The 26,505-nt window shown below is 39.2% G+C and overlaps 2 protein-coding genes across 2 annotated transcripts in view; one reads left to right on the forward strand and one right to left on the reverse strand.

Annotated features, from left to right (window-relative positions):
- MRPS27 (mitochondrial ribosomal protein S27) overlaps positions 1 to 8,264 on the reverse strand; it is a 46,547-nt gene extending 38,283 nt beyond the window's left edge. The window contains exons 1-3 of the mRNA XM_040578912.1: positions 8,134 to 8,264; positions 6,172 to 6,249; positions 480 to 550 (exon numbers count right to left, since the gene is read on the reverse strand). Of these exons, the coding sequence (XP_040434846.1) occupies positions 480 to 550; positions 6,172 to 6,249; positions 8,134 to 8,197 (213 nt within the window). The 5' untranslated portion in view covers positions 8,198 to 8,264. The remainder of the gene's footprint in view (positions 1 to 479; positions 551 to 6,171; positions 6,250 to 8,133) is intronic.
- PTCD2 (pentatricopeptide repeat domain 2) lies at positions 8,242 to 24,246 on the forward strand. The gene is made up of 9 exons (XM_040578913.1): positions 8,242 to 8,389; positions 10,509 to 10,601; positions 13,028 to 13,157; positions 13,987 to 14,104; positions 15,542 to 15,620; positions 16,761 to 16,852; positions 21,480 to 21,554; positions 22,373 to 22,486; positions 23,837 to 24,246. The coding sequence occupies exons 1-9, from the start codon at positions 8,284 to 8,286 to the stop codon at positions 24,059 to 24,061; spliced, it is 1,032 nt and encodes a 343-aa protein (XP_040434847.1). The 5' UTR covers positions 8,242 to 8,283; the 3' UTR covers positions 24,062 to 24,246.
- The last annotated feature ends 2,259 nt before the right edge of the window (positions 24,247 to 26,505 follow it).

The raw sequence follows: 26,505 nt of genomic DNA on the forward strand, positions 1-26,505 counted from the left end.
AAAAAAACCACTGTAAAGGCAAAATGTATCCCTATCCACCTCTGCCTCACTCTGAAAGGAGCCTGGAAGTGGAGGAAGATGCACACAGACGGGCAGTGTAATAACTCACTGTGTTCCCTTAGCAGCCTGGGATCTTATGAAATGCCTGAGGAGGCATTAAGCTCTCACCAAGACAGAAACCACACGAAGGCAGGGAACATATATTAGGGAAATACATAGCTCAGTAACAGAGAGGCCTGATTTTACTGAGAGAAAAATAAATAAATTCTGTTTTGAAGACCCCACAGTCCAGGTACTAACTAATGAGTACAAAGTAACAATAAAACAGCTTTACACAGCAATTTAACAGCATAACAAGACATACATGATCCCAGAGCTCCCAGCAGAGGTGATACCATTCATCCTCTCTTAACTCACTTGATTTCATACACATTTCACTGTCATTTCCATTACTTTATGATTGGGATTTATTTCCTTACCCGGGCTATTGTCAAAGAGCTGACAGGCAGCTTTCTTTCATAGGTTCTGTCCATTAAGTGGGCTAAGTCAGCTGGAGAAAAAAGAAAAAAGAGTGCGTTTAATCAACTGGCATTACATGAAAATCTGCAGAGCTATCGTATAACCTAGAATAGAACCTCTGCCCATGAAATAAAATACTGGCTCCTTATTAACGTCTTATTTTGAAGGTGTATGAAAACAGTACTTCCAATTATTGTTAAAATACTTAACATGGAAAGGTTCTTAACACAATGATTTTAACTTATTAGAAAGAATGGGAGGAAAAGCAAACTACCCTATAATGCATTGGATGAAATTAGTGTAACAAATATAACTCATCCAAAAAGACCGAGCAGATGTCTTTAAAATTCACACTTGCTTTCAATCTTAGCACATGCTGGACTGTTCTTTTGGCATGGGTTTGTCCTTTATTTTATGGTAAAACAATGAGACACAGAAGCAAGACACATTCACAAACAGCAGTCCAAAGAAATCCTGTTACTCAAACTGGACACTGTGCCAGTACCTAATTTTATAGCATCCTGCTCCAGCAGCCGTGTAACAATGTAAATTTGACCATACAGGAACTTTAAGCTTCTGACTGTTGAACAGGTAGCCAACCACTGCATTTAATGAATTTAATTGGAAGTTAAATTAATTTAGTTTTGAATTTTAGTTTTGTACTTTTCCTGGAAAATAATGATGACTCAGGAAAAGTAAGCTGTTTGTTGTATGCTTACTGTCAGCTGTTTGATTCTTAGCTGAGACATGAACTGATGATATTCAATCTATAAAATTCAGACTTCAAGCATTTTCTTTTTCTATTCTCCTGCACCTTGCAGGACCAGGGCTTCAAAATATTCTCTCTGCATCATTAACACCTTACTTCATCCTTTGCACCCCAAGACTACAAGTCAACCGGCCTCTCCAACTCATTTTCCAAAAAGGTCACCTGGCCTCCATACCTGTCAATGAGATGTGAGGTGTGTACAGCTTGCAGCAGCACATCAGAATTGACTAAACTTCTACTCCTGCCAAGCTGTCAGGGGCAAGATGCAGCACTAGCAACATGCTGCATCTCTGAGGGATGCAGTTCATGTATGGTCTGTCCGCAAAACACGTGACATCACTATTCTTCATTTTAAAAGCACATCTGCATAGCCAGTGGAAGTCTACAGGTAGTATACATTTCTAACAGTATGAATGGCATTCAGAGCTACTCTGATCTTAATACTGTCAAATTTCAACACATATGCAAAGATCTTTACAGTAAAATGACAGAGTCTTGATTTGGAATAAAATGGTTGACTCTTAGTCTGTACAATGCTGCTGTCCACCACACAGCAGCATTTCATGTTTACGTAATACCTTCCTTCTTCAAGCACTTCAAGGTGTTCTTCAAAACACAAAAAGAGCATTTATCTCTGGCTGAGGGAAGGCAAGCATTTCATCACCATGAAAGCAAAGGGAAATCTGGGATGAAGTTACTGAGGCAATTACCAGCTCCTATGACCAGCTCCAGAATGCTGAGCTGATGCAGACCACCAAGGCTGTGCTATACCAGATAACCACTAAAACAGCAAATAACCTTTTTTTAATGGTAAAGAAATCTCTGCAGGAATATCCTTACAAGTGTATGTATTTGAATGTATATTCCCTGTCTCTCCAGCACTCACAGAGGTCATGATGGAGCATGTAGGTAAAGACTTTGGGGTACTCCCCGTAGCACTAGAAGTTAGACAGAATGGATGCTTTGGCAAAGTCCACTTGTCAGGAATCAACAACTGGCTAGATCCTTGCCTAAACATACTAAGCTAACTGTCATCTGACATTCTCCATCTGCATTTTGAGACAGCTGGAAAAAAGTATTCATTCTGACATCTGCTATGTTTGATGACATAGTAACATCGACCTGAAACAGACAACTGCATGGGCTGGGAATTCACTTTTCTATCTATTCCAGAACTGGGTTTGTTATGCATTATCCTCTGAAAACTAAGGTGATACCATTTTGGGCTGTACTCAATGCCTGTGCTTGGCACTTTAGGAGCTCATGAAAATGAAACATCCATTTCAGGAAACACTGAGTACTTTAAGTAGAATATAAACCAAATGAATACAACACTATGAGTGGAAGATCCCAAGACTGGTAGCTATTTACACATTTACACACAAGCCTCCTTTGGGAGAGTTCACACATACAATTTTAATGACTGACATTTTATGCTGTCTACAAAGCTGGAACTTTCCATCAGAACTTCAGCATGGAAAGCAACATGAAGCACTTAGCCATCAGCTCCAGTTCAGGAGTCACAACAAAATGAAGGCTGATCAAACCTTAAAGAATAGAAGACAAATCAAATTAATAGGAAATCTAGCTTTGTTTCCAGACAAATTGCCATGTCTGTTGTTGTTTCTAGATAGGAATCATTTGCAGTAATTCCTCCCTGTTTTTTTTTCTCTGAAGAGCACCTAAAACCAGACTATTTTTCTCATGTTTATGATTTAAAATAATTCAGCTACCTTTTGTAAACCAAGTTTTTGCTCTGTAAGTTGCTATTCAATAATCAAGACTAAAGCTTCTTCTTAGTTAAAAACATCCTGATAGAAGTACTAGAATGCAGGAACATGAATGCCCAAGTCTCCTAGCACTGTTGATAGTAAAATCTGAGCACTAACACTGGTTTATAAACCAAGTGTTTTAATGGCCAAAGCAAAATTAGATGTACATTCTAACACACACATGTTATTAGTGCTTTCATCTAATAGTCATTACCAAAGATGACACTAGTGGGTGTAATCTCTCATACATATTTCTACAAGATGAACTTTTACAAAACTTCCATTTATCTAAAAATGTATTTCTGCATATTGCAGAATCTCATGGATTATAACAAACTAACAAAACAAACCGTAAGTCTGAGCTGAGGTCATTTAACTTCTAGACAGCACTTCAAAGTTGTCTCCACAATACTGATATCTGAGATTTCACATTCACTTTTATTGTCATTTGTTCATAGAAACTCAATGTCTTGCTGCCTGCAGCAGGGTGATTCAGGACAATGACTGGTAAAATATTGACCCTCACCTGCTAAGTCAGTGGTTATGACATATAATACCAGTTTGGTGGCCTAAGAAATCCACACAGTTTCAATTAGATTCACAGTGTATCTATCCACAGCGAGCAGCCACATCAAGTGGCACATGTGGTAACCATGTAAGGTCACTACCCTCCTATTATTAGAAGTGGTCCATCCAGGACAGGGTTGAAATCCAGGCAGCAACAGGAAAGTGGATACAACTGTGACGTGAAGCTTACCTGTCCTGGAAAGCAGCACTAATGCCTTAACTTACAGGCCAACATTCCACTTTCTATATAAAGAAAGCCTTAATTTATTTTAAAGGCTCAATTAAATTATAAAGGAAAGCTGAGGAAAGTACTTTTTTTCTTTTTATGTTTCACATTTCTCAGTATTTCCACATCCCAAGCAGCTTCTGGGAAGAACCACAGCTATATACCCAAGAAGGATTTGAATGGAAATTATTACCGTCCGCAAGGGCAGCACTGCCACCTGGTGTTGTGGATGAGCCATTTTGGGTACCGTGAGTTTTTCTAACAAAAAGATACTTCCTATCTCACTCGGATTCTGTCATTCCTGGGATTCTGGCAATTGCTGTTCTTCCATCAAGATGCTTACTGTCACTTAGTTTTACCCTTGTTATTGAATGAGCCAACTGAAACACTGGAGAATCTAAATCCAGGCATGCCTTCCATTTCTTCAGTAAGTGGAGTACAAATTACTGCTACTCAGGTATCTTCCTACCAGCAAGCGGTTTGTAAATTCCAAATTAACACATTTTCAATTCCTACCTATTTGAAAAAATGTGCTTCTGTATGCTAAATACAGTTTCATTCTTTCCCACACTTTTTTCAGTACTGAATTTTGCTAAACTCATTCACAGTTGGAATGCTAAAGTGAGACTACAGAGAGGAGAATAAAGCCTATCTTATACAGACACAGTAAATGAGTTTGAGTCTGGAATGGCACCACATCACTGCAGCACAGAAATAGAACTGACTTTAAATAAAAAATACTTCTTTTCCCTTTAAATGTATTCTCACAACGTAGTTTTGCAGAGTAACAGTTCTGAAACAGTGTTTGAAATAAATAAAAAAGCATCTCCTCAACACAAGGAATTCACTCTAGCTACAACCACCAGTTACTATGCACAAGATGATATGTGCAACCATATAACTGACATAAAGGGAGGAAGTCTGCAGGGCTGTCTCTTTGAAAATGCTAATACAGCTGACACCATGTTAACTCTTCTTTTTTCTGTGAACACAAAATGAACATGCAAAGCAGTTCTTTGAAAAGCACAGAACAGACATCTGCTTTGGATCAAGATCATCACCAGAGCAGCAGCAAGAACTGTGCCTGCCAAACCATCACAACAGGTCTTGACAGGCTGGGGAAAACCAAACATGGACTGTACCAGCACTTGTACAAAAATGTTTTCTTCTATGGTGAATTTCTGTTGTCTATGTTTGTTAAAGTAAGAACCTTTTTTCATCTGGAGATGACTGGTTCAAACGCATCCCAGGGCACTAGCCTATGGCTCCAGCCCAAAAAAAACACTGCACTGCATAAGGAGTCCTATTGGTAGTAAAGGGTTACAAGGTATTAACAGTCTTTGCAGGACTCAAGCTATAGTAATGAGCACCCACTGGCTGCTTCTGGCCCATCTGCAGTAAACCACATTGACAAACTTAGCTGTGTAGACACAAGCAACAGAAACAAATTAGTGCATAAAAAACCCCATCACTTATGTGATCATTTGGTCTGTCTTCCTGCCTGACAAAAGCCCTTGAATTTCACACAATTCTTTCAGCCTGATAATCCGTGCACAGTTCAGGGGCCCAGGAATGCAAAATGTAAGACAAAGACTATGCATTAAGGCATCTCCAAAACACTTGTGGTATAAAATAATGCTTATGTACCTTTAGGACGGAAAAATGTTTTGCTTGATGCTTTCCATTTAACATAAGCCACCAAAAAGATGGTTGTATATAATTCAAATGTATTCTAGTCGAAGAATTTAACTATGAAATTTGCACAAGAGAACTCAGTACCATATGCAGATACAGTTTAACGTACAACTTCTTGGAAATAAAATATTCAGTTTTAATTTTTCCTCAAAAGAAAATATCTACAATTTCAAAAAGAAATGCAGCTTCCCCTCTTGCAAAACTCTTAAGGAAAATGTTCTTCTAAAAAATGTTTTTAAACAGGAATGCCCTGTAATACTTACAGAATGTCTTCTTTCACACTGCATTACAATTTAAATAATGTCAATGAAGAGAACCCTTGGAGAGTCTTAACTGTCAGACACAAAACTATGACATTCATAAAAGTTTTGGATTTTCTGAAAGAAAAAAATCAGCTTGTAGAAACCAAACATTAATTAAACTGGCAAATTTAACTTTTTTCTGCATCACAGCTTTGAATATATATGACATTTTTCACATGTTGAGCAGATTTTGACATAGAACCTCGGAAGCATATTGCCACAAGTATCTTTTTATTTTGCAGTATTTACAGATGATAAGCTAGTCTAAAATGAGTTCAGGTTGCAAATAGTCAAAGCAGAGAAAAACAGAACTTTTCTCACCCAGGCTATGCTCCTCTTTTTGTCTCTCTTCCCATTTTGAGCTGTCCACATAGGCTGCAGAAAGAAGAGATCTTCTACCTAATGCAGAAAGAAATCACTACATAAGTCAGGTTGCCTATGTATTTTTAAATAAATTAACATTTAATTAGATCTCACAATTTCCTGTCATGTTTACTGAAATGATGCATTACACTGTCTTTATGACACAGCTGTCACCAGCAGCTACTTAACAGTTCAGATTCCTTGTATGTGGATGAGCCATTACCTTGTCATTTTTAAAAAAGAGTATCTTTTCCCTAAGTTTTTTTTCAGCATGAAACAAATCTTCCCAAACCTGAATACTGTATTTAAGCAAATAATAAATTTGTAAAGGTAGGAAAACCCCCAAACAATAAAGGAGAGCTTCTTTGTGCACACAGACGTTTTTCATAAATGCTAGCAATTAAGTAAATGTGGGCATAAAAGCATAAGCAAAAAATATGAATACACACAAACAGGCTTTTTGGTTGTTGTTGTATGGTTATTCTTTGCACCTGTACAGATCCGTCTCACTGGAAATGAAACGTAGATGCTTATCCGGAAATACCCCATTTTTGACCATCTCCTTTTTCTGCATATGCTGTGAACCGCACTCCAGTGTTTTTGAAAGTTTTTTCTAAATACTCTTTGTACCACCTTTGAATTCTGCTCAAGACACTGTTCTATCTTTTGAAACAAAATGGAAGATGTTTCAGCTGGAAGAACAGGCCATGTTGCGCATCACTCTCAGACGATGAAGCTTGAAGAAGCATGAGGAACATCTGGATAAAATTTGTTGAAAGAGCATACAGAAATACATGCAGAAGGTTGTAGAAATCAATGTTAAGAAATATGAAATATTTTAAAAACAGACATTACTATGCTACTTGGAATTCTTAGCAGCTACCTTAAAGCCTTTATCTGAAAATCCGCTACCACTGAAAGTTTTTCATGGGGGTGGAACAGTTTTTCTCCTTATCATCCTTCTGACATGGCATTAGACACACATGTCCAGCTCTATACATCTTTGCACGTATTTGTCAAAAAGACCTGGTACACAGAATTTCACAGTCAGAATATGAAAATACATACAATGCTTCACCAAAGAGTTGGAAAATAAGAAAAAGAGATATTTTTGTTTGGTTGTTCAAAGCTATTTTTCACTATGTCGACAAAAGAGGCACCCTAAAGATCTGGGTTGGGGGTTTTATTGGATAAACTTCTGGAAGCTCGTTGACAGCTAAGGATACCACTAGCAAGCACGAGGCTTTAAAGAACTATTTTCTATAGCACAGACAACTGAGGTCAGTCTGAGCTCTTCACACCGGGTCAGTGCCGAGCGGCTCCAGTGCCAGAGGACAGGGCGGCGGTTCCGAGACACGGGCATTTAGCTACCAGGAAGCAGCGCTGAGGTAAATTTCTGCATGGGGATGCTGAAAATGCACCATGAAGTTACCCATCACCACCACACTTCAAGTAAACATTACGGCGTTCAGTTCCTCCCAAAGGTCGGGTTTTTTGGAAAGGCGGCTTTTGAAAACCATCAGTCTTGTGGCACTTGTGTCACCTGCGTTACCAGGTTTCTGCTGAAAGCTTAGTGCCGCGCGTTTGGCGGCCTCCACACAGCTCCGCGTGCCGTCCCATGGCCCAAAAGGGAAGGTACCAAGCTATGAAATCGACACGGTAGAATTTAACTAGGAAAAGTCTCCCGCTCCGAGCCGTCTCCGGTTTTCTATCTCCGTACAAAGGCGAAGGAAAAGTCCCCCCGCAGCACCCCGTCCCTGCTGACGCTCCCCACGGCGCCGGCCACCGAAGCCAGGGCCCCTCGTGGGCGCGTCCCGCCAGGGCTGTCCCCCGCCGCCCCGGGCCGTCCCTCAGCGCGCCCCGCCACCCCCGCCTCGCCGCCGCAGCGAGCCCGGCTGCCGCCCGCCAAGGACCACCGACCTGCTGCAGCGCCGAGGGCCCTCCGGCTCCAGAGCACGCCTCGCCGCAGCACGGGGGCGGCCATGGCGCCGAGAAAGGACGCGAGCGGCGGGCCGAGTCAGGCCTGCGAGCGCTCCGCCCTCCGCCGCCGCCGGCGGGCCCGAGCACAAGATGGCGGCGGTGCTTGGCGGCCGCGGCCCGCGCATGGTGCGGGGGGCGGTGTGGCGCTCGGCCGTTCTCCCGCCCGCCGCGGGCTGCTGGGGCTGCGCGTCTGGAGGTACCGCGGGCTGCGCGGCGGGAGCGGGCGGCGCGGTGGGGCCCGGGCCGCCTCCGGCTGGGCGCCCGACCGGAGCACTACAACTCCCGGCAGGCCTGGCAAGCGCCGCCGGCCTTGTGCTTGACGGGAGCTGCAGTGCCTGCGGGGGCGCCCCTCTGGGCGCGGGGTGCGGCGGGGGCCGCGGCGGGGCCTGCCGGCGGGTGCGGAGCGGGCCCGTGTGTGCTGCGGGGGGCAGGCCGAGCTGGTGCGGCAGGATTGACCCGCGGGGAGGGCTGGCAGCAGCGGTATGCGGTGTATCCCGTGACTTGCAGCTGGCTGGATACCAGGCGTTAAAAGAACCGCACAGACACCGCTTTGTGAATGCATATTTACTCTTGAGAGGACGACAACGTTATCCAGACCCTGGGCTGCACCTGCTGGTTGTCACCAGCACCGCGCCGGGGCTTCAGGGGCCTTTCGAAGGCGCCGCCTTGCCCAGGGGTGCATGGAAAGGTGTGTGGTAGAGGGGTCCCCACTGTAGTCTCGTCTAGGCTCATGGCCTTCTGTGCCAACGCCAATGAAGTTTGGCTGGGCTACATGCTGTTAGACCACTTGGACACATGAAGGTGCCCCCTGCATGGTGGTCTGCCCAGCACTCTTCACTGACCTTCCTTTCAGAGGGCTGCACCCCATCTGAGGTAAAGCAGGTTGGATGGGCTAAGTTCTGCAGGATGACCTGCACCGCTTGCACACTCCAGCCATCATATCCATCTCCCTTCTTCTTCCTTGGGGGCTCTCTTACTTGGTTTTACACTCGTTTGTTTCTATAACACACTAAGGTATGAATTTAAGGCAGCAATAGATTTCAGCAAATTGAATTCACAATGGATGAAATTCTGCTGCCCCAGGCTCTCTGCTGACGCTGCCAGTGACTGTTGCATGTCCATGCGGCGTGGTGTACCTGTCCAACCCCAGGAACCAGCACAATTCCCACATCAGCTCTGGAGAGGCTTGGGACAGGGATGGTCTTGCGGTCTTAGATCAGCTGAGAATTTTCATGGAAGTAAATGACAGAGTAATCCAGGCCAGTTTTATGCTGGATGGAGTGTATTTGTTTCACCATTGAAACTGTTTCTGTCAGATTTAATGGCTAAAGGTGCTATTTAATGGATTTTTTTCTTCATATTTTATGAAGTGTGTCATTAGCATGCTTCACTTGCATAGAAAGCAAGTGTTTTTGTTTGCACGGCCTGTTACGTTTGCTAGGGAGGTGCAGAAGGACAATAAATAACCTAACTCAGGTCAGTACTTGCTCTTTTCCTGTCATGATTAGAATCAGTCTTAAGAAGCCAAAAAATTAGAAGATTAGATAGTGACAATGTAAACTATTACTGTGACACTGTTAGAAAAGCACTGGTTGCAAATAAAAATCTGCTGGAGAACTGGGTTTACAACAGTAGAAACTTCACAAATAGCATTTGCGTGACACTTTTGTTAAAGGAGCTTACAACACAGTACAGTTGAGGTCAGCACCCAAAGTTAATTTTTAGATTCTAGACTCAATGACTGTCTCACCTCTGATACCTGTACTGCATCAGAACTTTACTAGGTCTCTTGACTGTTGCTACATTTGAAATAATAAGCTTTGTGGTTTTTTCCTTTTGTCTTCCTGCTGTGTTTGGAGCTTCCAGAATGATGCATTCTGCAATAATGAGGACATCACATGTGAGGAAAGGAAACTGTGCAACTAATGAATGTGGTGAATAAAGAGATGACAAGATAAATCACTATAAAAGCACGAAAGGGGAGAAAGACCTGGAGAAAGACCTTATTCTTGTACAGAATCCTTTTGTACCTGGGCTAGGTGGAGAGGAATGGTGTTTCTAGTTTTTTTCTTATTCACATCCAATAAACATATACTTCATCTTTTTAACTCTGGAAAGCTGTGACATAACGCTTGGGTTCTTTTGTCAACTACATGAACAACTGCAATATTGGCAGTCTTTTTTTTTTTAGCGTGATGCTGCCCGTGGTCCAGCATCACACAGTGATTAACAGCAGTAATTCATAAATGCAAAGTTCAGTTGTATTAAAACAGTGTGACATAAAACTCAACCTTCCTTTTTCTTTCTTATGGTAGGGAAGCGATACCTGCTAACAGCAGATGATATAAAGTTACAAGAATTTCAGCAGATGAAAGTGGCAATTAGAAATGAAGTTCACGGCAATAAAGGTATTAGTACTTACTTCATAATCAGCACTCTCAATTTTAGCAAGAGTCCTTGGAAGCAAGACAGAGTCATTATAACATGACACCAATTGACCCCATTTAAAGCAAGAGCTTTTGCCCTATTCTTGCAGATTTTTTGTTGTTAAAATTGGAAGATCTAAGACTTTGTGGAATGAAACAATATTGGTTATGCTGTGTTGGAAAAAAACTTTCAAGTACGCAGGGTGTTTACATAAGACCTGAAATCTTTGTGTCCTTGCTTTTCCAATTTTGTCAGATAGTCTAATAGAAAATACTGTTTCAGTCTATAAATGTTGCTTCAAATACATCATCATCAGAGAAAGATAATACAAAGCTTAGTAGCTACTTAACTATCCAGGGAAATCCTATGCCAGTAACTCTCTTAATCCGCTCTGTAAAATTACTTAGTTTATTTTTTTGGATTTTTTTCCTTTTACCTAACCTAAATTTTCAGTTGTACATTCAATTCCAGATGACATATGCTTATTCAGAATATGAAAAACAAAAAAAATCAGGTTTTCCAAACTAATGAATGAGCAAGATCCATGGATTTTTTTTCTTATGGAGGCTTTGTCATGCTGTTTTAAATATATACATATTCTTTTCTTTAAGGAAAATAATATATAAATATAAACATAAATCTGCCCTTAATATGTAATAAGAAAGGTTAGGTAAAACTCCATTTCCTGCACCTGTTTAATTATGTGCAGCCATTCTAGTGATACAAATTGGCAATCGTTCCAAAGGCTGTAGTTAATTTTAATTTTTTGTGTTGCAAGGGAGAGACAAATAATCAAATTTAGTTTTATATAAACCAGTCTTCTGAAACAGAGAGGGAGATAAAGTCAACGTGACAGTTCTTTGATATTAAGTAAAAGTAGAATTTAATTTGGGCAGTGGTAAAGTGATAAAATTATTACATTTTGCTGTGATGATGTTGTACTTATATTGGGGCTTATTCATCCTGTACTTGAGATGCATTGAATTTATTGCTATGAGTCAATCACTCTTGCTAAAACAGGTGTGTAAAAGCCAAATAACTTGGCTTTACAGATCACAGGTTTTGTTTTGTACAAATGGTAGCCTCTGAGAACTGATGAAAATGTGCTAAGCACCTATTTGTGTGTATGTGTGCATGGTTTCTGTACTCAGTGTTTAGTCTAATAATTGAAAAATGAGAGTAAGTAATTAGGGTTAATAATAAACTTGGTTTAGAAATTGAAAAAGCAATAATAACTTACACAGAATATATAATAGCTATTATTTAGTATAGTTACAATGCAACTATTAACTGTTAATAGTTATAACTACAGCAGTGAAAGTTACCTACAGTTGAAAGATGAAAATAAGTAATTAGGGCTAGTAATAAACATCGTTTAGAAGTGGAAAAAGCAGTAACTTACCCAGAATATGTAATGGCTACTATTTGTGATAGTTATAATGCAACTATTAACTGTAACAGTTATACTGTTAACTACAGCAGTTAGTTACCTACAGTAATACAAATACAGTTCAGATCCCAGATGTTTTTTAAATTTCTGCACAACTTTGAACACATCCCAACTATTACATAGGTATACTTATGTATGTCCATGCTTCTGACTTCACAGGAGTCAGCACTGCATCTCGAGTCTTAAGTAAGGACCTGTATTTGCATGTAGCAACAGATACGCATCCAGTAGCTGAATATATTGTTCACTGGGGTGTTTACGTGGCACCTGTTGTGTAGGTTACTAGCTTGCAAACAGTGGTGACTCAGCAGCTGCTACAAAAAAGTTCACTTCCCAGCCCAAGACATGATACACGTGATTTTAATCTTGTGTATGTCTGAATCAGAGGCTTGAGATCGCCAAATGAAGGACTTACCTTTGTGCTTGTTTTGTCTTAGGAAAAACTGCTGGAGAGAGAAACCTCTTTTTTGCATGGGAAGGGAAGCAACTCTTAAGTTTATGGCTACATGTAGAAATAAAAGGTTATGTAGGAGACTTTGTGTTTGCATCAGTTGTGATCTTAAATCTTCTGTAAGACTAGTGTTGAGTAGAAGTTCTTATGGCAATTTGAATGCTGAGTGAGTTCTGCTTGCTTGCTTGCTTTTTACAGTAAGAACCTAAGGCAGAAAATGTCACTTAACAAAACTTCCTTCCTCTTTAAATTTTTTTAATTACCTGATGTGTTCCATAACATACACAATGAAATAAGTCACAGTAAGCAACTGCTTGGTTTTCCAAGTCTGAGATGACTTCATGGGGACACCTAGGCATGCTTGTCTGTGAGAAGCTTTATGCACTTTTCTTGGTGAGAAAACCAAGTCTTCTGCTTCATTCAATCTCCATGTTTCAGGTACCAGGTATGCAACACGGGTAATGGAATTGTCTATAGACTGCTGCTATAATGTTTTTTATTTTCAGATCCATATTTTAAAAGTATTAAAGAAAAACTAAAGCAAAATGGAATGATTCTCAAAAATGAATTAAAAAATTTACTGCATTTATGTCAGACTTCATCTGATGTGGAACTAGCCAGAAAAGTTATTTACAGGTATTTTTAACAATCCAGGTAAAACTCTTTTCTGTCTTTATTTTTTTGCTTTTGGTAGATTATCAGGTGATGTCTGCAGTTGAGAGCTTGCCCTAATTCAGTTGCTATATACATAGTTAATCCCTTAAATTATGGCTGTATTTTCATTTACTCGGGATCTTCCATACCTTCAAAGATTCAGATCAAAGGAGAGTCAAGCTGCAGGAGCAAAGTGGTGTCCTATTGTATGCAGATGAATGGGGAGCCACATAGAAATGTCATCTCGCAGCTGAGAGAGTAGTCTTCAGTGGCATTTTCCAGCTGAGACACGCCTGGTTATAAACTGGTCTGGACCCAGCAGTGGCAGGTCAGGAGGTTTTGTGAATGAAAGCCTTCCCAGCAATTACAGTGTAGGAGCTACAGAGAAAGAAATGAAATTTTTATCCGTATTTTTATCTTTTTATTTATTTTTTAGTGTAGGAGAGAAAAAGCGAGGTATTTTAGCAGGTACTGCTGCTAATATAGACTGTTGAAACTTCTTGTGCTATTACTGTGTGTACAGAAGGTAAAGTAGCTGGGAATTTTCATGGCAGAGATCCCATTCTATTACTAATCCAATGCAGGTTACTTCATTGGAAATAGACGATATTGCATATTGCTAGTTAATTTATTCTTTTAATCAAAACAATATTTTTTCCATAAAATTAACCTTTTGTTATCTAAATGTCATTGGCTGGTGGAGATGGAGAACTGTCATTGCCCATACAGATCTTTCTGTCTGTTTAAAGCTTTTTTCTCTTGACAGATTTCATGCCCTTGTGTGATTAACTTTTTCTAATCTTTCCAATAGGTACCACGAACAGAATGGAATCACAGCCTTACATAATTTTAAATTTGGGCCCCTCTTTATGAGGCTATGTTATGAGCTGGACCTTGAAAGGCCTGCAGTAGAACTTATTAAAGATCAGGTAATTCCCCAATGTATTTTGAAGATACTATTGTCATTATTATTAGTCCAGTATGACTAATTGGTATGCTACACATGAGCCTTGTATGAGCTTGCAGACTAGAAATATGCATGTTGCAGTAGTAAGGATGTCTATGACATTAATGTTAGTATACAGATTGCATGGTTTGTGTTTTAAAAATAGCAAAAAAGTAATTAAAATTAAATGCTAGTTTGACTGATAACTTTATTATTGTATTTATGTATATTTGCATAATTTGAATAAAAAGTACTGATTAAAAAATAAGTCCTTGAATGAACACAGGTGATGCATGTTTTCCTGCATCCTGTGTTGCATTAGATCATTCTTGGAAATGAATACTTCTGAGATTTTATGTAGTAGTCCTCTGAAATCCCTTGGGTTATTTGCACCAACAGATTTATCACGTTACTCTGTACTGAAACTCCCTCTGAACTCTGTATAATATTCATCAGCTCAGGAACTTGGCCATTTTAGTGCTGAAGAAACTTAAGGACTGGTTTTTGAACATCTGTAAAATGCTGTGTGTGCTATTATGACAAGATACTAATCATGCTTAGTGTATGATAAAAAAATTCTGTGCAAAAAAGTTATGTCTTCGAAAATCTCTGTCAGACAGTGCAAAGTCATCTCTATGATGTTAATTCTTTAAGGCACAAGATATGCTTAGCCAGAAATGGGAGTACTTGGGCTACTATTCTTAAATTAGGCACGTGTAAGAGTATGTGTGTTTTTTGTTTTGGTTTGGATTTTGTTGGGGGTTTTTTTGATTGATGTTTATGTCATTAAGACAGGTCCTGCAGTACTTGCAGGACTTAGTAACTGATGAATAGTAAGTACAGTACCGCTTCTTCAGACTCCACTGTAGAAATTTACACTTAATGCCTCTGGCATTTTATTTGGCTGTTTCCAACACACAGTGAAATTGGAATGGAATGTAAAATATACTTGCGCTTTCTTCTCCTACTCTGTTTGTCATCACTCCATTCCTTGTGTTGATCTGTTCATCATTTGATACTGTGATTAGCAAAAAAATGCTTTCAGTTTCATGATGGTGGTATTTTACCCCAAAGATACTGTTCATCAGCTGCAAGCTGTATTTCTGCTGAGCTTTTGGAGTTGCCATTAGTTGACTTCTGCTTTCTTTAACGTAGAGGTCACAATCTGTCATTAAAAAAAAATCATAGTGGGAATCTCTGGGAAATTTCTGTTTCATTTTAGTAAGCTTTTGACCATATTGAGTCACTGGTATTTGAGAAGTCACTTGACAGAGTGACAGTCAGGGAACCCGTGGAATTAAATGTTGAACTTGTGAAGATGGGGCTTACTCCAGCAGGAAGACCTGCTAGACGCTGTGCATGGGAAAAATGCTCACTGTCCTAGCTTTCTTTACACTTCCTCTGTATGTTTCTTCTCCAGAATTTGCGTGGTTTTTTCTCAGAAAGTACATCATTCCATATTTTGATGACTATGTTGTTTAAAAAGGGCGATTTTGAAAGTAAGTATTGTGTTTGTAAGGCAAATGCATTTTGAGAAGGATGCTTCTCACTGTAAGTCTGTGTGTATATAAATATATATATTTTTCATGAACATTGCTGATGGGTTTATGGGTTTAGAAGGCCAAACATCATGTAAATGAGCTGTACTGTAGTGTGTAATAAAAACAGAGGGCTGTATTTGTTTTATACTTCCAATGCTATTCTTACCATTCTTAGTTGCACAGAGTTGTGATTGTCCAGGGAGGCTTGTTTCCTAAACCCTCTTCTCTGAAGGCTTAACTTCTCTTTGGTTTGTAATTTCCTATAGCTTTTTATTTTCTTTATTCAAAGTTTGGTTTACGTGGACTTTAGAACAGTAAGTTCTTCAACAGGTTTCTTGGCAGTTCTGCATTTGTGTCAAAGCAGGGAAGCGTACCCCTTTTCATTTGATAACAAAACCAGATGTTCTTGATCTGTCTTACTAGTGTGCCCACACAGAGTAGCTACTGCAATATTTAGGTCAAATGCTTCACATCAGTTTGGCCCTTTGTGAGGGTAAGGGTGAATTATCTGACCTGACTCAAAAGACTTTTCATGAGAGAATCTTAAATTGAGTATGGAGTAAGCTTTTCAAGCAAATCCCTTAATTTGAATTTTGTTGAACACGCAGCTCTTTGTCTCTTGACGTGTGGCAAATTTAAGTCCAATAGTTGTCCTAAAAGTTGAGACTGATCTACTGTAAAAATAATTAGATCAGAGCCTAAAGGCAGTGTTGTGGTACGGTGTGTGTACTGAGGAGCTGTTAGTTTACCTAAAATGGTGGAAGCTTTGATCAAGCTTGCTTCCTGAGCAGCTAGGAAGAATGGCAGTGGCTTTGTCAAGTATCTGATTTTTAGATTTGTATGAAAATTATAGAACAAGCCAGACGCAAATGTAGATAGAAAATCTCCAGGCTGGGAAGAAATATTTATGTCCAACTGACCCTAAATTAAACTTCTAAAAATGTATTAACTTCCTAAACAATAAACAGATTTCAGTTTACATTCTTACTTTAAAATAGAATTACTGAGCTCATACTATGTTGAAAAATTTTTTTTTTCAGTTACTAAATGTACAGCCTTAAATTTGTGAAGAGAGTAACACTAATATATTTTTGATAGGTGCCTTGGAAATTCTGGTAGAAATGAAAAAACAAGGTATACCATTCAACAAAGAAACCTACCTACTTGCATTTGCAATATGCTACAAGCTGGTAAGTATTTTCATATTACATTATGAAAAACTACTTGAAATGCCTTCTCTGTGTCTTCCTTCTTTTTGGATTTTAAAATTTATGTATGTTCCCAGTCATGATTTCTTACCTGCTGCAAACATTTTAGACATACTTGCTTCATTTTGCATGATACAGTGCACATAATATAGCCTCCCATGCAAACTAATGTTGCAAAGCAAATCTCAAAAAAATTACATGGACATAAGCACGAAGGGACAATTTGATACAGCCTTTGATTAGCTGATAGTGTTCTTTCTCTGGGATCTTTGCATCTCTTCAGACTATACTCTGTGCTTCAGCCTCAATATTGGTTTTATAGCCTGACTTCCTTAAGAGGCAAGGCATATATATATATTCTGTTTGTCAAACATCTTCCATCCATTTCTCCCCTCGCCCTCCAAATAACCTTGCGCCCTTTCTGTTATTGCACTAAAATTTGACAAGGATTATAATTCTTAGAAGTAGGCTGTTCCTACATGCCTAATGAAAATGGGCAGCTGAGTAGATAAAAGAAACCTAAACTAATGCTTTCAGTGAGAAACAGGCAGCCCCTCAAGTTTAACTGTGTTTTTAGCTTAGTGAAAAAAGAGCATAGACACAGTAAGAAACTAGGCTACGTGTGTTCTACGAGTGTTTCCTTGGAGCTGTTTCCCTTTTGTGGCAAAGTGAGACCTACAAACTTTTTTATTTTGATCTTCCTCTCCAGATGTGGATCAATTCTGTGATTTGAAATACTAACATAGGCCCTTCCAAAACTTAGAAGGAAACTCTTCTTCAATTTCCCTGTTTTTAGAAAGCAAGACACTACCTGAGAAAAAATACACCTCTGAACTTCCTCAGACTTCTCAGTTGACCATACAATGGAATCGAGTACATACGTGATAAGAATGAGTTGGCCTAAAATGGTAACTCAGCAGTAGTTGGTGTGGTGCTTCTGAAATTCTCAGTTCTAATGAGTCAGGGCTGCCTTTAGGTCAGGGGAAATAGAAACAGCCGTGTGGCTTTGGTGTTTGAAAGTGGGGTAGTAGACAGAGCTGAGAGCAAGCTGTGGAAATTGTCTGCCAGTAAAAACAGCTAGAGATTGATGGTTACGGTCTCTCAGCTTATTTCCATGGCCTACTGTCAGAAGTCTTCGATCCATGGCCTGTGCAATGGGAAGAGGTCCTTGAGACTTCTGTTTTCTACTGCTTCTCACTCTACCCATGTTTTCAATAGAGAATATGGCCCATCATTACTTTTTTAGCAAATCGATAAAAATAGAGGCGGAATGATTCTAAACTGTCACCCTGTTGTTTTAACAGCCACAATAAATTTGTGGGTTTTTTTTTATTAAAATAAAATACTGTCCATCAGGGAATAAGCTGTAGTAACTCTTTAAGCACTGGAGAAGATTAGGTGGAGCTCTTTCAAAAGCTTACTTTGTTGATTCAGTTGTTAGTTGTAGAAGGAGAAACCATGAAGCTCAAAGGTGTATTTACTCATGATGCAACACAAGAAACTTCAGGAAAAAAAAAAAACTTGAATGGAAATATCTTCAAGGTGCACTACCTAAATACTGGAAATAATGGTGCTGGTATCATTAAGAGCAGTGCTGGATTTTTACTAGGTTAATTCTTGGTTGCTTTTGAATAGCTGTGCTGGAGACCGGTGCAGAAGAATGTACACAAGGCTTAAAGCTTATATTATTTTTAGTGCAGAAACAAAGGAATTAAATGTTTCATCTTTGTACAGAAGTGTTTTAGAGGTCAACTCTAAAATTCTTCTGGAATGTTTTAAATCATTGTAAGGCACTGCTGTCCTCTAAGGTAACAAATGGTCCTTCTTTTAGTGCAGGAAAAGGATACAGGCCTTTTGATGACAACAAAATATTTATGTAATAATCAATCTTCTGGTGGTCAGAACGTTTCTGAATTGTCAAAGAACATGTTTTAAGTCACAGGTTTTTTGTGTGGTTTAAAAGGTATTTTTACAAGCTGTGCAGACCATGCAGCAGTGGCATGGAAAAGCATTCCTTGAACACCCAAAGGATGACCCTGTCCCTTAAATCATGGCAAGTATTTTGCCGGAATGACACTTTGAACAGTAGGAACTGAAATCAACACTAATTAGCAGGAAGGAATATGGAGACTCTTATCCATATTGGTGGTAGCAGTTGTTACAAAACCTTCTTGCTGCCAGCTTTTAAGTTTGACACGTATTTTTGTTTGGGGTCCAGTCAGCTCAAATCATAATTTCCAGTGTGAGGAGCATTGCTTTTGAGAGTTGGTGATATGTGAGAAAACACGCAGGTCATTGGCTTTTATGATAGACTTCTATTGAAAATAGTGCCAGCAATAATGGAAGCTGTGTGCATTTCTGGCAAATGTCTAAGTTATCATATTAGAATATATAATTTGGAAATGTCTTGCAAGATTTAATCTGCAAGAGAGGCTAAAAATTGCTGAACATTCAAATTTGCATATACACAGATTTCTGTAGTGTAATGGTGCTGAGTAATTCAGTGTTTCGAAACCATTGATTTTTATTAACTATCAAATGTAGCTTTTAGAATAAAGTAAGGACAAAAAGTCAGCTTTCTTCCTGATTTGGGAGTCATTGCAAAGTGCAAAGGCAAGTGTCTTCTGGTTTTAGCATGCTGCTAGGGTTGTTTTATCTCTTGTAGAAGCCAAAACAGTTAGGGTAAGGTGTCGTTGCTAAAATAATGTAAGTTATTTTTACTCCCTTTTGAACTCTCTGGCTTTGAATATCTTATTTTGATGTGTTTTTCAAGAAGTACTACACAGAATCTGCTTGGTTGGGTTCAGATATGGATTACTTTGGTTATCTTAGGGTATGTTGACTTCTTAATGCCTTCTTAATGTGATTGCAATTGCCTACAGTCCTTTCAGGTAACAAGAATAACAAGTGCAACTTAGATTTGAAATTTCTGTGCAGGACAACCTGGATTCTTGCAAAATCTGTGCGAAACTGCTTGAAGAAGCACAGCTAAAAGGTGAAACATTACCACCGCGAGTGTACTGCTTTGCTGTGGCAACTGCTCTGAAGCGGGTACGGTACCTTTTGTTTGGTTTGCGCCTGCATCTCTTAGAGTTTTATTGTAGTAAGGTACTCAATGAAAGGAAGCTAACACAGAGGAAGCATAACTGATCTATGTAATAACTTCAAGTACTAGAACTTGTAGACCCTCAAAAGAGTAGGATTATAGACAAATCCTACATGTGGAAGTGAATGTGGAAGTTCTTAAATCTAAACATATGTCTTGAGTCTAATGCACAGGCATTTTGTGCTAGTGACAATGCCATGTAGAATATTTTTAGAAAATAAGAGTTGGGCCAGCAGGTTAGATGTAACCATGGGCCAAGTCCTGCAGATACTGCTTTTTAGTGATGCTTTCCTTCAAATATAATTAAAATGACAGTTTAAAATGTTTGCACAATCATCTCATTAAAATGTTTATCTTGGGAGGCAAACTCAAAGGCTGTGATGGGTATTGCCCTACTGCCTGGGAGATGGCCTGTCATTCTCCACATGTTTCTTCAGGGGAAGGTGTTCATATACCTCATGTACCTAAGCACTGATATGAAGAGGCTCTGAGGCAGTACAGGGTGAAAGACTGAGCAGGCGAATAAGTTGGGAAGTTCTAAAGTCTAGCATTTCCTCTGTTGTTAATCTGTGTGTATACAGCTTGAGGAAATTCTGAACCTTCTCTGTTTCATGTCTGAAGAGAGGTCAGAGGCACTGTAAGAGCTAACATTTTGATGTTGTTCAAGTATTTGAATGAATGAAGTAGAATTGCTAAAATTTTCTTATGCGCTCTCGGTTTTTTTGCACTGTCTCTTTGAACAGAGGCACTGAACAATAGCATCGTTGAAATTAATTTATTTGTGTGCATGATGGCATGACAGGGCTTCTCATTGGCGTTGAGGTTAAAAAACAAAATCTCTGTGTCTGAAACAACTTGAAATATCCTTGATGCTGTTGTTTTATGCAAAAATCAGTTAAAATTCTTGTTTTGCAAACAGAATAATGCCCCACATTACACTTTACTGTTCGTTAAGCTGCATGTTCTTTGACAGTACATCTTGCGGTGAGATGTTTCTTGATCCCAAGTAACAGTGCTTGGTCTAGTAAATGTCACTGTAACATTTACTGTGTATACAAATCAGTTGATGGCATAGATACAGTACTGTGAATGTGTATGCCCAAAATGTTAAAAGTGCTGGGCAGACAAATACCCACATTAGCATATGCTGCACTTCATTCAAGTACTCTGATATGTGCCAAACCGAGCATGCGTGTACATCTTTTCTCTTTTAGGTGATGTCATGTTCGGTGTTGGTTACATGCTTCCTTTCCCTGCTGATCTGAGGCAGGGAGCACTGCCTGATGTGCTAAGGAGCTGGATGATATGGGAACTCCAGTGTGGGCTATTCCTTTGACAGGCTGGATGCTGTTTGGAGTTTATGGGTCTTGTTGAAGGGGTTCTAGATGCTAGTTTGTGATTCCTTGAAAAATCGTGAATGACTACTGTTTTTCTTGAACTTGTATTGTGGAAGTGTGTCACATGTGTAACCATATTTTTTTATTATTTATAATTCCTTCCTAGAATGATGTAGTGCAAGCCAAATTGTATTGTTCCCAGATAATGAAAACAGAGAGCAAACTATACAGTAATCTTAAAGTAAGTATGCTTACTTTGTAGTAGAATCTTGCAAAGAAGTATGCTATGCTGGACAAAAGACTCCCACGTGCAAAGTAAGAGAAGGCCAGCTTCTAAGTAGCACAGGCATGTATCAGTACTGTTCCCGAGCTTGTTTTTTGAGCCAACCCACAATTTCTGTCAGTTGCATGAGTTACATTCTGAATTGTTAACATGCTCCCCCCATTATTTAAGATCACTTCTTACCATAGATGGGAATGGACAGTAGACCAGTCCTACCTCTTTGAGTATAGGCCTATGAACATTTTTTAATTATGTCATTGTAGCTTTTTGCTTTCTCACTGTAAGAGATTTCAAAAAACACAGCTCCAAGTAAATGCCTTGCTTAGGTGTGCCCTGCCCACTTCAGACCTCCTTCAGCCCTACGAACCTTAACCACATATGTACATACAACAATTTTTTTCTTTAATTGCATGGCCTACAACCTGAGAAAAAGTGAAACCTGCAGAAAACACTGCATGTGCCCTGTAAGTGACTTCTCTAAGCTATAGAAAAACCCACTTTATTTAAGAACAGCTAATGCAGCTCCATCAGAGGAGCTCTGCCTCCAGGCTTACCCTTCCTTTGCAGGTCCCATCTGTGACAAAACCCCAAACCTCTGTGGAAACTGATCATTCCTTCTGCTTTATTTGTGATTAGTGGATTTTCATCAGCACAGCATCTAGAAATGTATTTTGTCCTGCTTTGCTTCATGTCTTCCTCAAACACTTTTTTTTAAAAAAAAATTGCATTCTGTTGAGAAGTGCTATTTGTGTGGTATGGTTTGTTTTATTTTTAAGGTTCTTGTCCAGCTCAGATCTGGTTTGCTAGAAGAAGTAATAAAGACATTAGAAGCAGCAGTGGAAGAAGATACTCCTCCCTTTGTGAAAAAGATCAAGTTTTCTGAGCAGGTGGTAAGTATACCATAGTAAGAGGAGGTCCACGGTGCTCAGCTGAGCCGTGATGATGGTGGTTCAGCTACAGAACTTCAGGTGCCTGAGTTCACCCTACTAAAGTTGTTTGGGTTCTGATGCATTCAGATGCCAAAGCAGCTGGCTGGCTTTCTGCACTGTTGGACAAAGCACTTAGCTGTCCACTTTCTTTTTTTTATTGTGGATATTGCTTTTATAAGCTCAAATTTCATCTGAATGTAGATGAAGCGTTCCCTAGTGGCATTAAATAATCCCTTGCCTTCTGTGCTATTGTCATTTGATGTAAAGATGAGATTAAAATTCTGATCACAGCAGTATTGTGAGGTTGCTAATATTTGCAAAAACCTGTTATGCTATAGAGGGAAGTGTGATATGGGAAATCATAGCTTTTCTATTTTACTATATTTTACTGTAAAAAAATAGTTTTGACAGTATTGATCACCAAGAAGGCTTCCTTCAGAGCACATATGTGCTATATGTAGTTTCAGCTTGGCAGCATTGCTGTGGCTTTTCCTGAAACTTACTGGTATATTGGTCTTGAACATGTCTACGGAACATGATATTTTAAGACTGTGTTAATAATTAAATACTTAGCCTTTCACTGCTGCCTATTAAACAAAATGAATAACTGATATGTAAAATAACAAACGCCATAGAAGGAGGGTGTATCTTTCAAAATGTAGCCCATGTATATTAACTGCTATGTTGAAAAGAAAAAAATTTAATCAGCATTTAATTTTGTAAATTTATTGCAAGAAATGTTGCTTGTGTCAGTGTTGTGTTTTGATTTTTTTTGGCAAATTTGTGACCGTTCCTAAGAAGACTAAACATTAGCGCTAACCCATTCATTCCACAAAATGTTATTGATCAGTAAAGTTTTTAAGGAATTTACTTATACTTGAGCTTGTGCTCTTGTGTATGGCATACAGAACTTCTCAGTGTTACATAGTCTGACTTCTTGTACATATAGTGTGGTACATAATAATAATTAGAATTGTGCTGATCTGGAAAGTAGATTCCAGGAAGCAATTAAGTTTCCTGGATTTAAATAGAAAATAATTGTCTTAGTCTGTACTAGGACTGAAAATAGGACTATGCAACTTTGAGGAAGTTTTAAATCTAATAAACTCTAATAGGTATCAAGTGTATTTCCACCATTGTCTGGTGATATAAAATGTGTGCTGCATCAAATCCTCTTCTTATGAGTCATTGCATTAACCACGTATCTTAGTGTACTTTTTTTTGTTGTTTGAATGATTGCTGGTCTTCAGTATGGTGGTTGAATGAAATTTTCCTTTGCTAACTGTAACAGTGTCATTTTCTCCTCCTTAGCTGGCTATGGTTAGAGAAAAGATGGAAGAAACCCCTGACCTTTCTGCCAAATTAGGAGATACTTACATGAAACTACAAGCTTCAGGACAGATAACCATGTGCACGCTGGAGGACATGCTTTTCCAGATTCCAAGTTCAAAGAAGACCCTTGCAAAATTTTTAAATCAGAAGCAACAGGGCTATCAGGCTGTTAAACCACTTAGGTCAAATCTATTGTTAGAATAGTGCAATATTTGATGGCAAACTGAACTGCTGTTAGCATCTCTTAGAAGCCAGGTTCAAATAAAATGTCTTCTCACCTCCTCCACAATAAGCAATTGTTGAAGTTGTTTGTGTGAAACCACATTTTAAATCAGATCATGTAGCTTCCATGTTTCAATTTTGATGCTAATAAAAAAAACATGACGGTGGGCGTTTGTGTGTTGTTCAGAAATGGAGTGATAGAACGATTTGAAGTTTTTCCTCAGGCACATAAAGCAGGATTTTCCTATGCTAAATGTCCTGATGGAAGTGAGCAAAATAGTATGCATATCTGACCTGACATCTGTGGTTCATGAAAAGAAAATTCAGTCTTCATCAGATGTAATGTTGTGACTGAAAGGATAGATGCAGCACTGAGCCCAGATAAAAAGAGTATGGAAGTGCTTTAGCTGTCGATTTAAATTCTGTACATCTCAAGAGAACTAGAGAGCAAGCATCTTTTAATCCCTTTACTATCTTTTCCTTCAGAAGCAATATATTAGTATGTTTTTTCATGTCAAATGGGATCATGGACATGCTATGGGAGGTAGCATGGTAACCAGCTGATCGTTTACGCACTTGAAGGAGATTCCTGAACAACAGTCGGAGTCTTAGAGTGGCCCTACATATTGCTTCCTTGAAACTTTCTGATATTAGGCCTCCCAGGACAAGCAGATCTTGACATAATGCAACCAATTCCTAACAAGTTTCTTAGAGCAAGTACGATCACTTTTTTGGAGTAGAATTACGTATCAGCTGCATAATTCACTCACATGTAGAGCAAGTGATCATGAAAACAGTACAAAGAAGCTTCACATTGACCAAGCTTTAACGACTCCAGGCCAAATGCGCTTGGTTCTGGTAATAATGGGTATAATGTAACTACGGGTCATGTATACCCAAAAAATCCTTCTCATTCACCATCCAGAATAAAAGGAACTGGAAGCAGCTATACCTTGGCTGGCACTCAGGTACTTTTGGTTTATTTCTGCATACGAAATACGACCTTGTTGACACAGAACTTGGCAGTCTTGTGAGCGAGTACAAGACAAGGTGGAGGCCAGCTTGGTACTCTCCAGGTTAGGCCACCTTATCTTTCCTTTGGCTTCTGTTCTTTTTATTTTTTTATATTGTCTCCACACCCCCACACCCCACCACATGAAGTGACTGTCGGAACTCGAAGGATTCTTTCTGGAATTAATCTGTGCATGCAATGTGAAACTTTGTTGAAGCCACTGGGTCACTGTGAAGAAACAAGAATCCATTCATGCAGATACACATCTTTAGTCTTCAAAGCAATTGTGGCTAGAGCAGGTCAGAGGTTTCCTTCTGAGGCTGTTAACGCTGTAACTCATGTAAGTGAACAATAATTTTGAAGCGTGTCACATTTTTGTGAAGTGCCAGTATGCACAGTTATGAGTGCTTGCATAGCTCCAAGTAAAAGTGTGATGATGAGATGCGCATGTTTGTTTTTATCTGAATTGGTTAGGTTCCTGACTGAGGCTCTACCCACCTGCAGCTGAAGTAATAACTTCTGTTACAATTGTCAATATCGCTGCTTTTTTCCATTCTTTGTTCCTCGATTGCTTATTTTCGTGAAGCCGATTTACTCAAGCTTACTAAGTTGATAATTTGTTTTAAAGAAACACTATTTCTTTGCCTTGAGAGAAAAGGGGAATGCCCTTTAACTAGGAATACTTCAGTAGAAGAAAGAAAATTAAGACAATTAAACATTAGAATATTGAAGGTTGCTCTGTAGGTGGTGTAGAAAACTGGTATCATCCTTCCTTAGGAAAAAAGGTAGGAGAAAAGAGCAAGTTCTAATATTTATGCAGCTGATTTCAAATGAAGTCTGATTTGTTCATGTAAGTCACACAGAGGCTTGTTAATCGGGAAAACTTGAATTTGAATGTGTGTTTATAAATCTACTTTTTGGTGTGTCAAGGTTGTGAGCCCACAGCCTTTTGTGCAAAAGAGTCTTCAGCCATGTGCTTAGTTTACTGTATTTAGGTGTGGTTGGCTTTTAGTTTCCCAGCGCCCAAGATCAGGAAACCAGACTTGTCTAAAATTAAGCAAATACTTAGGGATTTTGCTGGGTCAGAGTGACTGGAATGTCAAGAGCTGAGTTACCAGTGATCATTTCTTGGAGGCAGCCTCAGAGAATAGGATGTGCAGTCAGTAGAATAATTTTACTTTGTTTATGCAGAGTTTTATGCTCAAGGATGAGCCTGGAAATTAAAGTGAAGCCAACGCTGTTCCATTTTTTTTTGTGTCTTTGTTTCTGAACAATCTGGGAAAAAAAGAAGGCCTTTGCATTTCAGGGTGAATCCCTGCATTTTTTTTCCCCCCAAGGTTTCGCTGCAGTAGACTCATGTAGGAAAAGCTGCTGAACGCTTTACGTAGTAGGTGGCTCCGATGAGGACCTGAGG

Source organism: Falco naumanni, chromosome Z, assembly GCF_017639655.2.
Source record: "Falco naumanni isolate bFalNau1 chromosome Z, bFalNau1.pat, whole genome shotgun sequence".
In the NCBI taxonomy this organism is placed as follows: Eukaryota; Metazoa; Chordata; class Aves; order Falconiformes; family Falconidae; genus Falco; species Falco naumanni.